The sequence below is a fragment of the Schistocerca cancellata genome, chromosome 8, assembly GCF_023864275.1.
Source record: "Schistocerca cancellata isolate TAMUIC-IGC-003103 chromosome 8, iqSchCanc2.1, whole genome shotgun sequence".
Classification (NCBI taxonomy): Eukaryota; Metazoa; Arthropoda; class Insecta; order Orthoptera; family Acrididae; genus Schistocerca; species Schistocerca cancellata.
This window is the reverse complement of record NC_064633.1, coordinates 57274593-57290749: the sequence shown is the minus strand read 5'-3', so window position 1 is coordinate 57290749 and position 16157 is coordinate 57274593. Positions and strand designations below refer to the sequence as shown.

The following is a 16157-nucleotide window of genomic DNA, read 5'->3' as shown; positions in this document are numbered from 1 at the left end:
TCTCCATGAAGCTGGGCTACGGTCCCGCACACCGTTAGGCCGTCTTCCGCTCACGCCCCAACATCATGCAGCCCGCCTCCAGTGGTGTCGCGACAGGCGTGAATGGAGGGACGAATGGAGACGTGTCGTCTTCAGCGATGAGAGTCGCTTCTGCCTTGGTGCCAATGATGGTCGTATGCGTGTTTGGTGCCGTGCAGGTGAGCGCCACAATCAGGACTGCATACGACCGAGGCACACAGGGCCAACACCCGGCATCATGGTGTGGGGAGCGATCTCCTACACTGGCCGTACACCACTGGTGATCGTCGAGGGGACACTGAATAGTGCACGGTACATCCAAACCGTCATCGAACCCATCGTTCTACCATTCGTAGACCGGCAAGGGAACTTGCTGTTCCAACAGGACAATGCACGTCCGCATGTATCCCGTGCCACCCAACGTGCTCTAGAAGGTGTAAGTCAACTACCCTGGCCAGCAAGATCTCCGGATCTGTCCCCCATTGAGCATGTTTGGGACTGGATGAAGCGTCGTCTCACGCGGTCTGCACGTCCAGCACGAACGCTGGTCCAACTGAGGCGCCAGGTGGAAATGGCATGGCAAGCCGTTCCACAGGAGTACATCCAGCATCTCTACGATCGTCTCCATGGGAGAATAGCAGCCTGCATTGCTGCGAAAGGTGGATATACACTGTACTAGTGCCGACATTGTGCATGCTCTGTTGCCTGTGTCTATGTGCCTGTGGTTCTGTCAGTGTGATCATGTGATGTATCTGCCCCCAGGAATGTGTCAATAAAGTTTCCCCTTCCTGGGACAATGAATTCACGGTGTTCTTATTTCAATTTCCAGCAGTGTATCTCCGCTTTTTCCCCAGCGTTGTCATCACTTCTGAGCTCGAGACTCTCCACGGAACTAGCTGCTCTGGACGCAGTGGCAAATCAACGTCCGGATCAAGCAGACTAATAGGGTATGTGAGCTGCGCCTCCACCATATACCTCAAATCAGAATCAGTCGCCATAACCCCCACCCCCTCGATTCGTCCACCTAATCTCTTTCATTCATCTTTGAGCACCCATCGAAACTCATCAATCGGCGGCGATTGTTGGATGGCGTGCCCATATATGTCATTTACATTCAGGTACATGATGTAACTCGAATCAAGGGATGCGCTGAACTTGTCACCCATCCGTGGGTTATTTGCCTTGGAGTGACTATGGACGTATTAGCAAAGTCCCCCACGGATCCCTTACTCGAGGAAAAGAAGCCTGGTTTCGACGACTTTTGCCATACTCTCTAGATATATGGGACAGCCACCTTCCTAATCACAAGCTGAAACTTCTCGTCGTCGGTAAATGCAGTTCCAGTGATTTCTGGAGTGGTGCCTGCATAAAATGTAGCGAGTCGAAGAAGCGGAGCTTAATTATTGGCGTCATTAATTTGGAACATGAAATATATTTCTCGACGCTCTCAGGCAGGATACTGACCTCATTTTTCTCCCACGTGAAATCAGCCAAGAACGAGAAAGTTAGCGTCATACCGCTTAAATTATGGAAGTAAATTGGTATGCACCTTGGTAACTGAAACTTCTAATTGCACATATTGTAATCTGAGCTATAGAGCTTCCCTGTAATATTACAGTGGTGCTTACGAGGAGTTTCCGATTTTCTATCTAACGGCAACCCACAAATATGACAGTCAACCGCGTTTTTGTACAAATCTTCTTTTTCATTCGATTTGGTCGTGGGAACACTGTCGCTGTGAAGCTTATCAACCTCCCATTAAAGTTCTCGAGCTCAGTGAGAAGCCAAAACCCCACCATAAGATTTGTAGTGGATAAGACTTGAATCATAGGACGATACAATTTAACGCTGGCTCATATGGTACGTATTTGCTCTGAAGGTAGTATGTGTGGCTGTAGGGTCACCTTCACAGTGGGTCAGAGGAGTGAGGAGGCATTCAAAGTCGGTGTGCACCACAAACGGTCATTACTCCTGATGGTGAGCATCTTTAAACTTTATGAATTTGTTTTCCTCAGTAGGCATAATGACACATACCAGGTACTTGGAAACACAATCTACTAGATGCGTTAACAAGTTGTCTGAGGAAAAATAATTCAGACATCTTAAGCAAATATGCTTTACACAACTATTGGTTGACAATAGGGAGGAAAGGAATCAGGGCATGTCTTTGATCCAAACATAATGATAATTGATTTTCTTCTAATTTTTCTCATCGGACTATAAGAGCACATTTACATCTATCTTACGCTCAGAGGCAAATTTTGAGAAATGGCCGGAGCCCACGACTATATGCTTGTTCTGCTCAACTGACTTACGCTTCTCCTGGCCATAAACATGAACTGATATTCTGATATTCTGCGCTTCAGATACAGATACGTCTTGAACTAGGAATTCAGCACCATAAAATTTATAACTGTTATGAATGTCAAGGCATCTACCATACCGAGATGTGTGCTTTGGATGTACGTGGTAATTTCTCTCGCAAGCCGGGACTGACCATGCAAAGCAAGGCTGAAACTTTTCGTTTTTGACATTGCATGCCTTTTTTATGCTATATCTTTAGGTAGCTCTGTATAACGAGACCCTCCATTTACTGCATCATAGACGTGTGTATGAGTGTGCAGGTGCAGTATTCATCCCAGTGCTTTAATTGACCAGCTAACTTCCATCTCGGAAAACTGGGCCGATGTACCTTCCAAGGTCGACTCAGGAAACCACTTGCTGATTGACGTGCTCTGCGTTATCACGCAGTTATCCCCCCAAAGACAATGAAAACTTGTCTCTTCAACGCCAGAGACTGCTTTGCGGTGAGTGTGCGGGGGGTGACAGTTCAATGGTCAGCACTGCAGCACATTTATTGGCGGCATACTCCAGATCATTGAAAACCATGACGAGCTCCATTTCCACGACAGGAACTCACGTTCTTCGAAGCGCAACAGGGTCGCGGTGCTCCTAGAGAAAGAGGTTCACTTCTCAAAGGCGTTCTCAATTAGTGAGTATTCTAACTGCATTGTGTCACGGACCTGCTGTTGTTCATTAAAAAGAAAGCAGAAGGAACTGCCGCTAGCTACAGGATCATCGCTGCTATTAATACTGTAACTTCAGCTACTTGATGACGATGACGAAGCTGCCTGTGGTAAAGGGTTGGGGTTTATGTACTGGCGGGCGAAGGATGAGGAGCCGCTGCAGTGGGCGCCAGAGCAGCGCTGGGGCGGCGGCAGCGGGGGCGGCAGTTGGGGGCGGCCGTCGTGGCTTCCCATGTGGCGACTAGCGGCGCCCTTGCCGGTGACGCCATCTCTCACTGAACTCCACTTTTGCGAAAGAGGTTTCGCTGCCCCCAAATACCTGCGCCACAGCATATGGTAGAAACTGTTCCCCTGATGCAGCAGCTGTGGAGAGAGAGATGGTTCAAATGGCTCTGAGCACTGTGGGACCTAACTTCCGAGGTCATCAGTACCCTAGAATTTAGACCAAGTTAAACCTAACTAACCCAAGGACATCACACACATCCATGCCAGAGGATTCGAACCTGCGACCGTAGCGGTCGCGCGGTTCCAGACTGCAGCGCCTAGAACCTCTCGGCCACTACGGCCGGAGGAGAGAGAGAATAATGAGAAATAAGTACATCATTGCAGACATCGCCAGTAGTTGCTGCTACAAGGAAAGAAAGAGCTCTGATTATTAATATTTGTAAGTAGAATGAGTACATGTTATAAATTACCTATTTCGCTCTGGTTTCTTGGCATCTCCCTCAAGTCTTCAGCCATCTTCCCAGGTTGATGAAGGTCTCTTTCCACCCACAGTGGCATTTCTCCTCGCCTGAATTGAGGGACAGCCATCTGTCCATCTCACTGATATCACCTAAAACCACATATTAATTTTTTAAATAATAAAAACGCACAGATGCAAAAACTATGAGAATTTTTTTGTTATTTAGAATATGCACTTACAGAAGATCTGCGATGCGACGAACTCTACTTATCCTTGACACATAACCCCCCCCCCCCTGTTTCCCTTGTTCTACCAGGAAATGGTCTACAACAACGCTCGCCCACCGAGCCGGCTTACAATGCGGTTGCTGCGCCTGTTTTGGCTTTGAGCAGTCAGCTCACCAGCTTTATTGTGGACATGTACTGAAACAATAAGACGACATATATTCAATACTACGAAATTCCTGGTGAAAAAACTACAGTTATGGTTTTTGATTTTCAAAACCATGCACTACAGCTAAAACACACTTACTGATCGATAAATAACAGCTGCAGACTATGTATACGCAGGAGAATATATATACTGCTTAGGATGGTGTTGCTGCTGGCGCTGCACCCTCTCCACCTCCAACTCATCCACAATTTGGTGAATGTATGCTGAAACGATGAGACGAAATGTGTTTAATACTGATACAACGAAATTCGAAGTGGAACCTACAGCTATCGATTTGAATACTAACTTACCAGCGTAATTCCCATTGCCTCATGCGTTTGGCACAATTGGCATTCCCGTTCCTTGATACCGCTGATTGCTCTATGATGATACAGAGATGAACCAGACTAACGATTAATGCACACGAGGGAGATATCAAATTGATCTGACACAAGCACGAACGAAAGCAGAATAAAGCTGGGGTGGAGGGGGTATGCTTCACATAGACTGAAGCTCTGGCTACTAATTTGGCGGGAACCAATCAGATTGCAACAGTTGCGGATACCTTGGTCGACAGGTTTGGATGGGTTTGTTCACGCACGCAGGCGCAAGCAGGAAGAAGCGACTTGAGAGAAAATGCTGGTGGTTTCCCAGGTATCAAATACCAAAAGGACTCCTTCTGTAGGGTCGTTGGACTCTGCAGGTGGCGGTGCTTGAGGAACTCCATTGCTGGGTGAATAGTGATCTACTGCTGAATAAATGTTTGGCTGCCTTCGTGACCGTGTGGGCTGTGGGCAACGTGTGGAGGAGTGTGCTTGTGCTCTCAAACGTCTCTACATGCAAGACCCCTGAAATATGGCGAGTGATGTTGAAATTTAATTACTTCATTTCCTTTCGCCTGTCTGTTCACATGAGGGTGGACAGCATTACTCCTTGTGATGTGATCATCAATGTCGGTTGGGGGCGCTGGGATGAATCGCTAGTTGGCAGTGGACCTGGGCACAAGTCTTGCGGACACTGTGGGAAGCAGACATGTTGTGCGACAGTGTCAGAAAAGTGCAGTAAGGGAGCTATTTTACTAGCAAGATGCATTTGTTCGAAGCTGTTAGCGAGTGCATGATTTATAGAGACTATTTGCGGTATAAGTGTTAGGCTGGGGTTTTTTCGTGTTGTTTATGGAATGTTTAGGTTTATATTGACGATATTTTTTTATGATATGTTATCTCCACCGTCTGTTTGTAGCACTGTAATCACAGCAGGACACAACGTCTCATATCTCTGCTTGCTAGCACGTCTTACCTGTCGGTACAGCCACGCAAAGGGCTGCCGTCACCTGATGCTCTGTTGGAGGATCAGCGCGACTTCCGGTCTGCGCGCCGCATGAGCCGGCTCTGTGTGCGGGACTCTCGCCTGACCTGCGCACGCAGGAGCACATGAAGCGGCAGGCACGTCTGCTCTGCGGTCGGTGCAAAGACGCGATCGGAAAAATTTTATCAGTGCAATCACGTGCGGCGAGTAGTGCTGACGTCAGTTTCGTGACGGTACTCCTTGCGCTATCGGAAAAAGCGATCTATTTAATCACTTCTTTTCGATGTATTTCACAAGACCTGCACCTTCCAAAGTAGAAGAGAATCAATATTTTAAACATAGCTGCACAACAGCAACGGTTTCACGTAATAAAATTATAAACAGCCGACCAGTTGCAATGGATAAAGAAATTATTTACCTAGGTTTCGACGAATATAAATTTGTCTTCTTCAGAAGGTAGCAATTTTACATTAGTAAGGACTAATATATCATCACCGTTTTTACAATTGTCGGCATAGATTCATGTGTCAAAAATAAAATGTAGCCCTAGAAGTAGGGTTTGTCACGTAAATATGAAATAGCTCATGGATCTTGCAGAGCTCACAATCGACTTAGTCGACAATTATAAAAACGTCGATGGTACATTAGTCCTTACTAATGTAAAATTGCTGAAGAAGACAAATTTATATTTGTCGAAACCTAGGTAAAGAATTTCTTTATCCATTGCAACTGGTCGGCTGTTTATAATTTTATTAGTAGAAGAGAATGATGAGCTTTTCCAACCAAATACAAGAGAGAACCAACCTGTGCGAATTGAATTTTATAAATAAACAGTATATTGTATGTAAGGACATCTGAATTTCCTATCATGAGATTCTTCCTCTGCAGCAGAGACTAAGTGTTTTTCCCATCTGTTTGCAGGGGGCAGGGGAGGGAGGTTGGAGTAATTACCACAGGGGAGGCGACAATTAATTTATAGATTTAATTAATTGGAAAATTAATTCGATACCAAAGGTGTGCTTGTATAGCGATGGGATTTCCAGAGAGGTGGGGAGGTTGAAGGGGAGAGAGAGGGGTGGGGAGCTTTCTTGGGATGGAAGATTTTTCCCAGGGGGTCATAAATCAATCAACAGAGCAACCAGTTCAGGGGAGGGGGAGGCGTTCATAAATCAATCAAAATTGGCCCTGAATGTATGCAACCCCCGTACCAAATTGTCTCAAAGGGCAGTTTGCCCTACTACTGGCGCATCCCCAGCCCAGTTGCCACAAATGTTGTTGAGTACTATAGTCATTTGCTTCCCGGTTCCGCATGAAAATACAACGAGGGAAAAACGACTATCTATGTGCCTCGGTGAGAGCCGTAATTATCTCATCTTCGTGGTCCTTAAGCGAAATGTACGTTGGCGGCAACAGATTGGTTTTGCGCTCAACTTCACATGCCGGTACTCTAAATTTTCTCAATATTGTTCCTCGAAGAGAACGTCATCTCCGCCTCAGGGATTCCCATTTTAGTTCTCCGTAAAACTCACTTGTTGATCGAGCCTACAGGAAACAAATCTAGCAGCCCACCTCTGAACTGCTTCGATGTCTTCCTTCAGTCCAAATGGTGGGGATTCCAAACAGGACTGAAGAATGCTTCGTACTAGTGTCCTGTACTCGATCTGCTTCATAATGAATCACAGTTTCCTGAAGTTCTCCCAATAAACCAAACTCGACCATTCGCTTTCCATGCTGCCATCCTTACGTGCCTGCCCCATTTCGTAGTTACCCCTAGATACTTAATCGAGCCGACTGTGTGAAGCAGCTCACCACTAATGCTGTATTACAACATCATGGGACTGTTGTTGCCACTCATCTGCATTACCTTACATTTTTCTACATTTAGAGTACCTGCCATTCAACAGCCTAACTAGGAATTTTATCTGAGTCGTCTTGTATCTTCCTACACTCACTGAGCGACGACACTTTTCCTATACCCGGAGAGTCATCGACAATGAGTCACATATTTCTGCCAGCTCTGTCCATCGGATCATTTACTTGTATAGAAAATATCTGTGATCCTGTCACACTTCCCTTGTGCACTCCTCATGACACCCTTCTCTCTGATGAACACTCACCGTCGAGGACAACGTACTGCGTTCTGTCACTTAAGAAGTCTTCGAGCCGCTAGCATATCTGCGAACCTATTCCATATCCTCGGACCTTTGGTAGCAGTCTGTAGCGCAGCACCGTGTCGAACGCGTTCCTGAAACCTAGGAATATGAAATCTTCCTAATGTCCTCAAACCATGGTTCGGAGGATATCGTGTGAGAGAAGAAAAAGCTGAGTTTCACTCGAGCGATGCATTCTAAATCCGATGTGATTTGTGGGCAGAAGCGTTTCCGTTTCAAGAAAATTTATTATATTCTAACTGAGAACATGTCCAAGAGTTCTGCAGCAGACCGATGTTAAGGACACTGGTCTGTAATTTTGCAGTCGAGGCAACAAGTACGCCGACGGCACAATGAGGCGATTGACCTGCGCTGAACAGATGATTTAATTAAGGCCACATAGTTATGTGGTGTTTCCATGGTGTTGTTCATATCATGACTTAGGGCCCACCCCTTCATGTTACCTTGAACACGACCCATGGCGTTTATTTCAACATTCTCGGGGACCAGATATTGATTTTTTCCTACGTCTTTTTGATGAGTATGTTAAGGGGACTCCTGGAATTCAAGGTGACGAGAGCCGTGCGCAGAGGCATCGACGCACATTTGGCTAGCCTATATCATCTCGAATAGCCTCCTATACCTCCCGACCTAAATTCCAATTAAAGCGTCTGGGGCTATTGAGAACGGTTGGTGAATCCCTGTAAATAACATTCCCACAGTTTGGTAGCTGTACTGGGTCTGATCACCAACGATTTCCTTCAGCTGGATGTGGCATACTTTGAGAAACAGCCGAAATGAGACCATCAGCAAGGCTAAGGACCGTGTTATCGTGGGGTGACTCGGCTTTTATCCGACGTACTTGGATTTCGTCGTACTCATGCTAACGAGGAAGGCGACGCCGGATCCCAGTTGAGCGATGTCTGGATCGCCAGAAGATATGGACATTTATCTACCGATTAAACTGAAAATGTTGTTCGTCGCTACGTAGCTGCATATGATAATCCTCGTCGTCAGCTTGCATTTGCAGTAAGTGTTACTTCGAAAATTTACAACCTCAAACCCGGACACGAACACGAACTCCTACAGATGAAAATTGCATGAAATTCCATTCCTATAAATGACATTCGGCAGTCGTTTACAGGTAAAACAGGTCCTTGGACGAAAGACCTTGCTAATTAAGCCGCGGGCGGATGAGAGGGAAAAATTATTGGAACAGTTAACCTCGCACTTAGGGCCTGGTTCTACATTTACACAAGGTATTTGACCAGGTTTACAAACACCACACGCTTTTTACTTATATGTTGACACATAACGGATGGGAATAACTAAATACACGGAAGGAAAAAAATCGCAGCACCAAACAGTAATAAATATATAGAAATAATATACAGGAAATACGTTTGTCTAGGTAACATTTTTTAGTGATTAACACTACAAGATCACAGGTTGATGCAAGCGCGAGATGGGCCATTACACATGTGAAATTCTGGTACATTAATAACCGGTGTAACCCTGGGAATGTTTATTGCAAGCATGCAAACGTGCATGCATTGTGTTGTACTGGTGTCAGTTCGTGCGATGGAGTTCGACGCCTGTTGCACTTGGTCGGTCAATAAAGGGAAGGTTTAATGCTGGTTATGGGTGACGTTGGAGTTGTCGTCCGATTATGTCCAGTTTAATCATTGGACACATTTCATGGCTCGGCTCAAAGCTTGCTTGTGTCATTGTTCGTATCCATTTTTCGTTGGAATTCGAAAGAAGTCGAGAGGACACTTTCCGTGCATGGGCACTCACTGTGAATGCACGCATAAATGACAGTGCTAATGAAGATTTATGTGTGTGGAACTATCAGTGTAAAATACATACATATGTAGAGATCAACGAATTAATTCATATCATCCTATAAAATGTCTTAAATAATCAGTAAAGCAGTCTGTGAGTGACATAAAGCGTAAAGAACACATTTCGTAGTCAATCTTTCACCCTACAGAATTTGCAATTTGAATCGGCTCTCGCTGTTGAATAGTACTCAGTTTCTTCATTTTTGGCGGAAGTTCGAGGTTACTTATGTATGTGGTTAATTAATTAATTAGTTACATATTGTTATACATGTTCCACAAGTTTGGAGCTATCCAATTTATACAATATTAAATTAATTATTATTGAACATTCAATATTTAGAGATAAGTTCACACAGCAGTCAAAAAGTTCTTAATTTTTTTGCGGAATAAAAACTAAGGCGCTTAGAAATAAAACAGCAAATTCGAAAAATTTGTGTTGCTTCTATCTTAACTAAAGACATTTCGCTTTAATTCTCCTGGTATCTTCAGCGGCATTCAGTTGAAATATTTATTCACACTGAGATGACGAAAGTCATGGGACACCTCCTAACATCGTGTCGTGCCTCCTTTTTCCACCCGTAGTGCAGCAAATCGATGTGGCATGGAGTCAACAAGTCGTTGGTTAGTCCCCTGCGGAAATATTGAGGCGTGCTGCTTCTATAGCCGTCCATGAATGCGGGAGTGTTGCCGGTAGAGAATTTCATACACAAACTGATCTCTCGATTACGTTCCACAAATGCTCAATAGGATTCATGTTGGGCGACCTCTATGGCTAAACAAAGAGCTCGAACTTCAAAGTAATCGTGAACAATTGTGGCCCGATGACATGGCGCATTGTCATCCATAAAAATTCCACCACTGTTTTGGAACCTCAAATCCATAAATGGCTGAAAGTGATTTCAGTTGGTTCAGTTGCACTAGTGGACCCACTCCGTTCCATGTAAACACAGTCCATACCATTAAGGAGTAGCCACTAGAGATGGGGGATGCGCTCTTGAACTAATTCATAGAGTTGAATCTTTCAAGGAGTGAACAATCAGTGATTCAGGCAAAACGAACGGTAGCTCCAAACGTTTCCCACGGCAGAGAGAGAGAGAGAGAGAGAGAGAGTGGAGCATATCAGCAGCGCCTCTGCTGGTCACAGCACAGTGCACGCCACACAACACAGCCAGCGCCGGCCTCTGCCCTGCTTCTACCTTGGCTGCCTGCATTGTGCAGTGCCCCATTGGATTTTGTGTTTCACATATGCCGTGCCGTCTCTGTGCGTCGTCTGCCGCGGGCAGTGTCTGGCGCAGCTTAACTTCGCATCGCACTCTGTCGGCGATCGTTTCAGTCGCACGTCCTGCCCTCTGGGCAGTTGATGCGAGCAACAGGACAGAGAGCCACCTAGCGGATAACATAGGAACTACTTGCAACAACCTGCTCGCAAGGGAACGGACGATTTGTCTCGGAGCGGGTGAGTTCACCGCTCCCCCCACCCTCGGAACTCGCCTGCTCAACGCTCACCCCACTGTTCTCGACTCTAGCCAGAGCGTTGAGCAAAGCAACTCAGGTGTCACTCTGGTCTCTGCGGTCTTAGCTCATGCAGTAATACACCTCACGGCTCGACCTGCTCGACTCAGTGCTTCTGCATCGGAGTTTGTCTCTACTGGATATTGTTCTTCGTAGTAATGCCGCTATGTATATTACATTATTATGTTATGTATACATCATTTGTTTTTATTTTATTTTTATTTGTTTAAACTGATCAGATTAGGTTCCTGACGACTCCTCTTACTATAGGATTTTTATTATGGACACTCGAATTTACGCTTTAACTACGAGCGAACCGATAAACGTATCGCAAAATGTGATACACCAATATTTTCCTTGTTTTATTCTGCGTAAGGCTATATGCAGCACTTTCGTTTTACAGTCAAATTTATATTTTTTTTCCTTATTCTGGTACGGATTTTGCGATTTTAGGCGTCTTCGGAAGGAAACTTTCACTTTAAAAATATATGGCTTGCGATGTATTTGTATGAGGTTAATGAAATTTTAATACATTATAGCCAAATATATTGTTAATGTAAATCTCAAGTTACAACATTTTCCGATCACCCAAAAAACCACGATTGTGCAAAATAAATCAATAATCAAAAACTTTGTCATATCGTGGAAATTTCAATAAACAATACAAAATTCTTACTCATTATCTGTGTTACTTCACAATAGGATCAAATAAGATCAAAATACAGGAATAGTACTGGAATAAACCAAGTTTAAAGGGCAATGTGCCTTCCATTTATTTTCTATTGTAAATCAGTGGTGAGTCATAAAAAAGAGCTAATTCATTTCAGGGAGTGAACAGTTCTGATCCGATCTCTGAAAAGAACAGTTTTGCCCATCTCTAGTAGCCACCACCAGCTTGCCCACTACCTTCTTGACAGCTTGGGTCCGTGCCTTCGTGGGGTCTGCGCCACACTAGAACATTACCATCAGCTCTTACCAACTAAATCGAGGCTCATGTGACCAGGTTACCGCTTTCCAGTCGTCTAGGGGCCAACCGATACGGTCTCGAGCACAGGGAAGGGACTGCAGGCGACGTCGTGCTGATGGCAAGGGCACTCATGTCGGTCGACTGCTGCCACAGCCCATTAACTCCAGATTTCGCCACACTAACCTAGATGAAACGTTCGTCGTACGTCCCAGACTGATTTCTGCGGTTATTTCGTGCGCCGCACTGTCCTAGATGAAACGTTAATCGTAAGTCCCAGATTCATTTCTGCGGTTATTTCGTGCAATGTTGCTTGTCTGTTAGCACTGACAATCCTACCCAAGAACCATTGTTCTCGGTCGTTAACTGAAGGCCCTCGGCTACAGCGATCTTAGAGGTAAGAGATAATATGTGAAATTTTGGTATTCTCGACTCGCTCTTGAATAGGAATATTGAATTTCCTAACGATTTCCGAAATGAAATCTCATGCATCTAGCTCTACCTATCATTCCGCTTTGAGAGTCTGTTAATTCCCGTCGTGCGGCCATAATCACGTCGAAAACACATAAATCACCTGGGTACATTTGTACAACTCCGCCATTGCATTGCTCGTTTATACCTTGTGTATACGATACTACTACCGTCTGTATATGGGCAAGTCGCTACCCCATGACTTTTGTCATCTCATAGTACGCCGTACTGTGGCTATTCTATTTTGATCTATTTGGTGTAAGAATTATGCTTTGAGTTGTATACTTCAAATCTTTAAATGTTTAGTGTATATTAGCAGCGTATCTCGGTTAACTTCACGTTTACGTTTGTTGTGAGTAAAGTCTGAAACTTATCACAAATTTTCTATCTACGATTTTCATTAAACTTTTGTCCCCATCTGCGACAAACTGTTCAAATCACTGCATCTAACCTGCAACTGTCAGTGTTATATTATTTGTAATACTGAAGTACAATTTTCGCCTTAGACGCTTTTCATGTTTCCTGATAAAAAATGGGTAAGAATTCAATGTATAAAAAATCGGTTCAAGTTTAATGCATTGATAATCAGATCATAAAATGTACTAAGATTAATAAAGTTTTACTGGACATTTTTAGACAATGCATTTTTGGAAGATCGGTGCCAAACTAGTCTCTATCATAACCTGTACTTGAAAAGTATCCACAGCCATTGTACTTTTGTGTGCAAATGTTATAAAAAAGGCCTGTTTACATGGTTGCACGCCACAAATTTAAAACTGTGCATACTACCGAAAAGCATCGCCGAAGACTTATATTTGATGGTTGGACATCAGTTAATGTGAGTACTGCGCTACGGAAGTTATTGTTACAAAGAGCATATGTTAAAAGTACATACCAGACATACGCAGACGACGTACACGACATACCGAGATGATATTCTTGTTGGGTCTCAAGCCGGATCATAGAATCATCTTGAGACAGTATCGCAGCGGTCGATCTTAGCCATCACATTCTTGTGACACCGCTGTTTGTTAATCTCGTCGGAGCTATTTTCTAACGTGAACGGCGGCCCTTTCATACTCTGCTGAAAGCTAACAGCGCATGCACCAGAAATCGGCGCTGCTATCACCCAACGCAATTGAAGGTGCAGCGTCTCAGCGGTTAAAAGTGTTTGGTCATTATATTCTGCTGGGCGAGTCAAAGACTGTTGGTTTTTGGTGTTAAATGAAACATAGTACCACATTTTACTTACAGATTAGACCTTGTCTCTGGTTAGAGTAGTATCTGCCAGTTCAATTTCGATTGACTTTTTCAAGACACAGTCCCAACAGCGACACGCAGAGGTGACCATCTGAGTTTCGTCATACATCATCCTATGCTCCTCAGTTAGACAGTGCTCGGCCACTGTCTATTTCTTAAGCTGTTTTATTTGTGTACGGCAACGGTGTTCGATGTATCTGTCGTGGAGTAGCCAACACACGTTTTCCCACAACTGAAAGAGATTTTGTAAATCCCGAACTTCCTCAGCCTTACATCGTCTTTAACCGTACCATGGTATGCTCCAATCTTGACTGGGGGACCAATCATGGTTCTAATATTATATCTTTGAAGCTACGGCCCATGCGTATGACAGCAAAGTAAGCGATCTGTTCAAATGGCTCTGAGCACTATGGGACTCATCTGAGGTCATCAGTCCCCTAGAATTTAGAACTACTTAAACCTAACTAACCTTAGGACATCACAAACATCCATGCCCGAGGCAGGATTCAAACCTGACCCGGAAGAAGGTCGCTGCAATCGTGGCCGAAACATTGGCTTTTCTGCAGCAGCAGTAGTTTTTACATTATGACGCGGTACCAAACCCAGAAAACTCTTATGTCAACGGGACACAGGTAGTTGCCCCTGCGCCTCGCTATGTATTGACGGTCATACTCGGTAGGAATTCATTGTTTGCTGGAGCTTTCACTACTGAGTCATTGAACCTTCACCGACGGTATGTAGCGCACGTGGTATTGGTCTTCCGCATGGTCTGAAAGGCCTGTCATTCAAGACAAGAACTAGTTCCGACGGGGTAGTAAACCTGCGGATATGGACCAAATGTACTGCATGAATGATGTAAAATCTGGCTGCGGAACCGACGGGAATATCACCACTTAATAAACGAGGCAGACTGATAAGAACTGTTCAGCAGACTGATAAAAAGAAGAAAGAAGAAAGAAAACATGTTTACGTAGTCACAACATCAGAGAGGTTGTACACATTTGTCATGAGTTGTGTACGTCTATGTCGTTTCAGCATATAGGCTTAGGGCTGATGGGGTAAATTTTAATAGAATCTTCAAGTAGTATAACCTATGGCTGACACACAATAAAAATACAAAAAATACAATAGATTTTAATTGATATGTTGCTGAACTGTCCGATGAGGAATGATGAGTATGCAGCGATATGACAGCAACGATCATTTGAAGCAAAAACCTTCATATGGACACATGCACTGTTCCGAATGGTTTGGGAGACAGAACCCGTTTAACGTACACTTATCTTTGGGCTAGTGGTGGACAGCCGCCATGCGATGTTGCCCTTTTTCGGGGTGCAGTCAGCCTCGTGATGCCAATTGAGGAGCTACTCGTCCGAATAGTAGCAGCTCCGGTCAAAGGAAACCTTCATAACGACCGGGAGAGCGGTGTGCTGGCCCCACGCCCCCCCTATTCGCATCCTCAAATGAGGATGACACGTCGGTCGGATGGTCCCGATGGGCCACTTGTGGCCTGAAGATGGAGTGCTTAAAGATATCGTTGCACCTGTTCTGACATGTCATTGCGTCGCAACGTATTAGAATTATGCAATGAAGTTTCTGGCACGAGAGAGTTGCTTGTGGTAATCTTGTGTTTGCCGTACGTTTTCAATTTTTTCTTTTTATTGTTATCTTCAAGATTTACTCGTATTTTGTTGTTCTTTAGCCAGTGCACTGTTTTGCATCTTTTTCAATTATTTGTATGATATAGCGACAGCTCTGGCTCATCATTTTGTCTTTTGAAATGTGTTGTGTGTTGTGCCTACGTATCTGTGTGTGTGTGTGTGTGTGTGTGTGTGTCTATGTGTGTGTGTGTGTGTGTGTGTGTGTGTGTGTGTGTGTGTGCAGGCATGCGATGGGGTATTCAGGACGCTGCTGCGGTTGACTGGGGCAGCTGCAGCTGGCAGGCCACCCGCGTCTGGGCCCAGCTCAGGCGCACCTTTCGCCTACCTTTGCGGTGCCTGGAGAGCACAATGGGCTGTCCGTCCTCTCGCCGCCACATGACCTTGGGCGCGGGGAAGCCGTCCGCCTTGCACGTGAGCGTCGCGTTCTGGTGCTCGCGCACCGCCACCGCCGACTCGGTCGACTCTGCGTCCACGATGTTGGGCGGCACTGCGCATGAAACCAGAGCGTGACACGCCACCGTCCAACTGCTGGCACACACACTGACACACATACAAACACTGACACGCACACACACACACACACACACACACACACACACACACACACCGACAGAACAACAACCCTTACGTTTGTGCATTTGCCAGTTATTTAGAGGACCGCTACACACTCTCAGTAATCAAAACAAATTCGAGAAAATCCTCCAACGGAAAATAAGCACAGTTCAACAGCCATCGGTGACGAACAACTTGGACTTTTTGCACTTAATATTGTAAGATGGCAAGAACTATGCCTCTTACATGAGGTCATTAAACATCACCGAACTCA

At 44.9% G+C, this 16157-nt stretch overlaps 1 protein-coding gene across 1 annotated transcript in view; it reads right to left on the bottom strand.

Annotated features, from left to right (window-relative positions):
* Positions 1-15570: 15570 nt before the first annotated feature.
* The window catches only part of LOC126095339 (lachesin-like), a 177905-nt gene continuing 177318 nt past the window's right edge, over positions 15571-16157 (bottom strand). The window contains exon 3 of the mRNA XM_049910144.1: positions 15571-15818. Coding sequence (XP_049766101.1) covers positions 15571-15818 — 248 coding nt within the window. The remainder of the gene's footprint in view (positions 15819-16157) is intronic.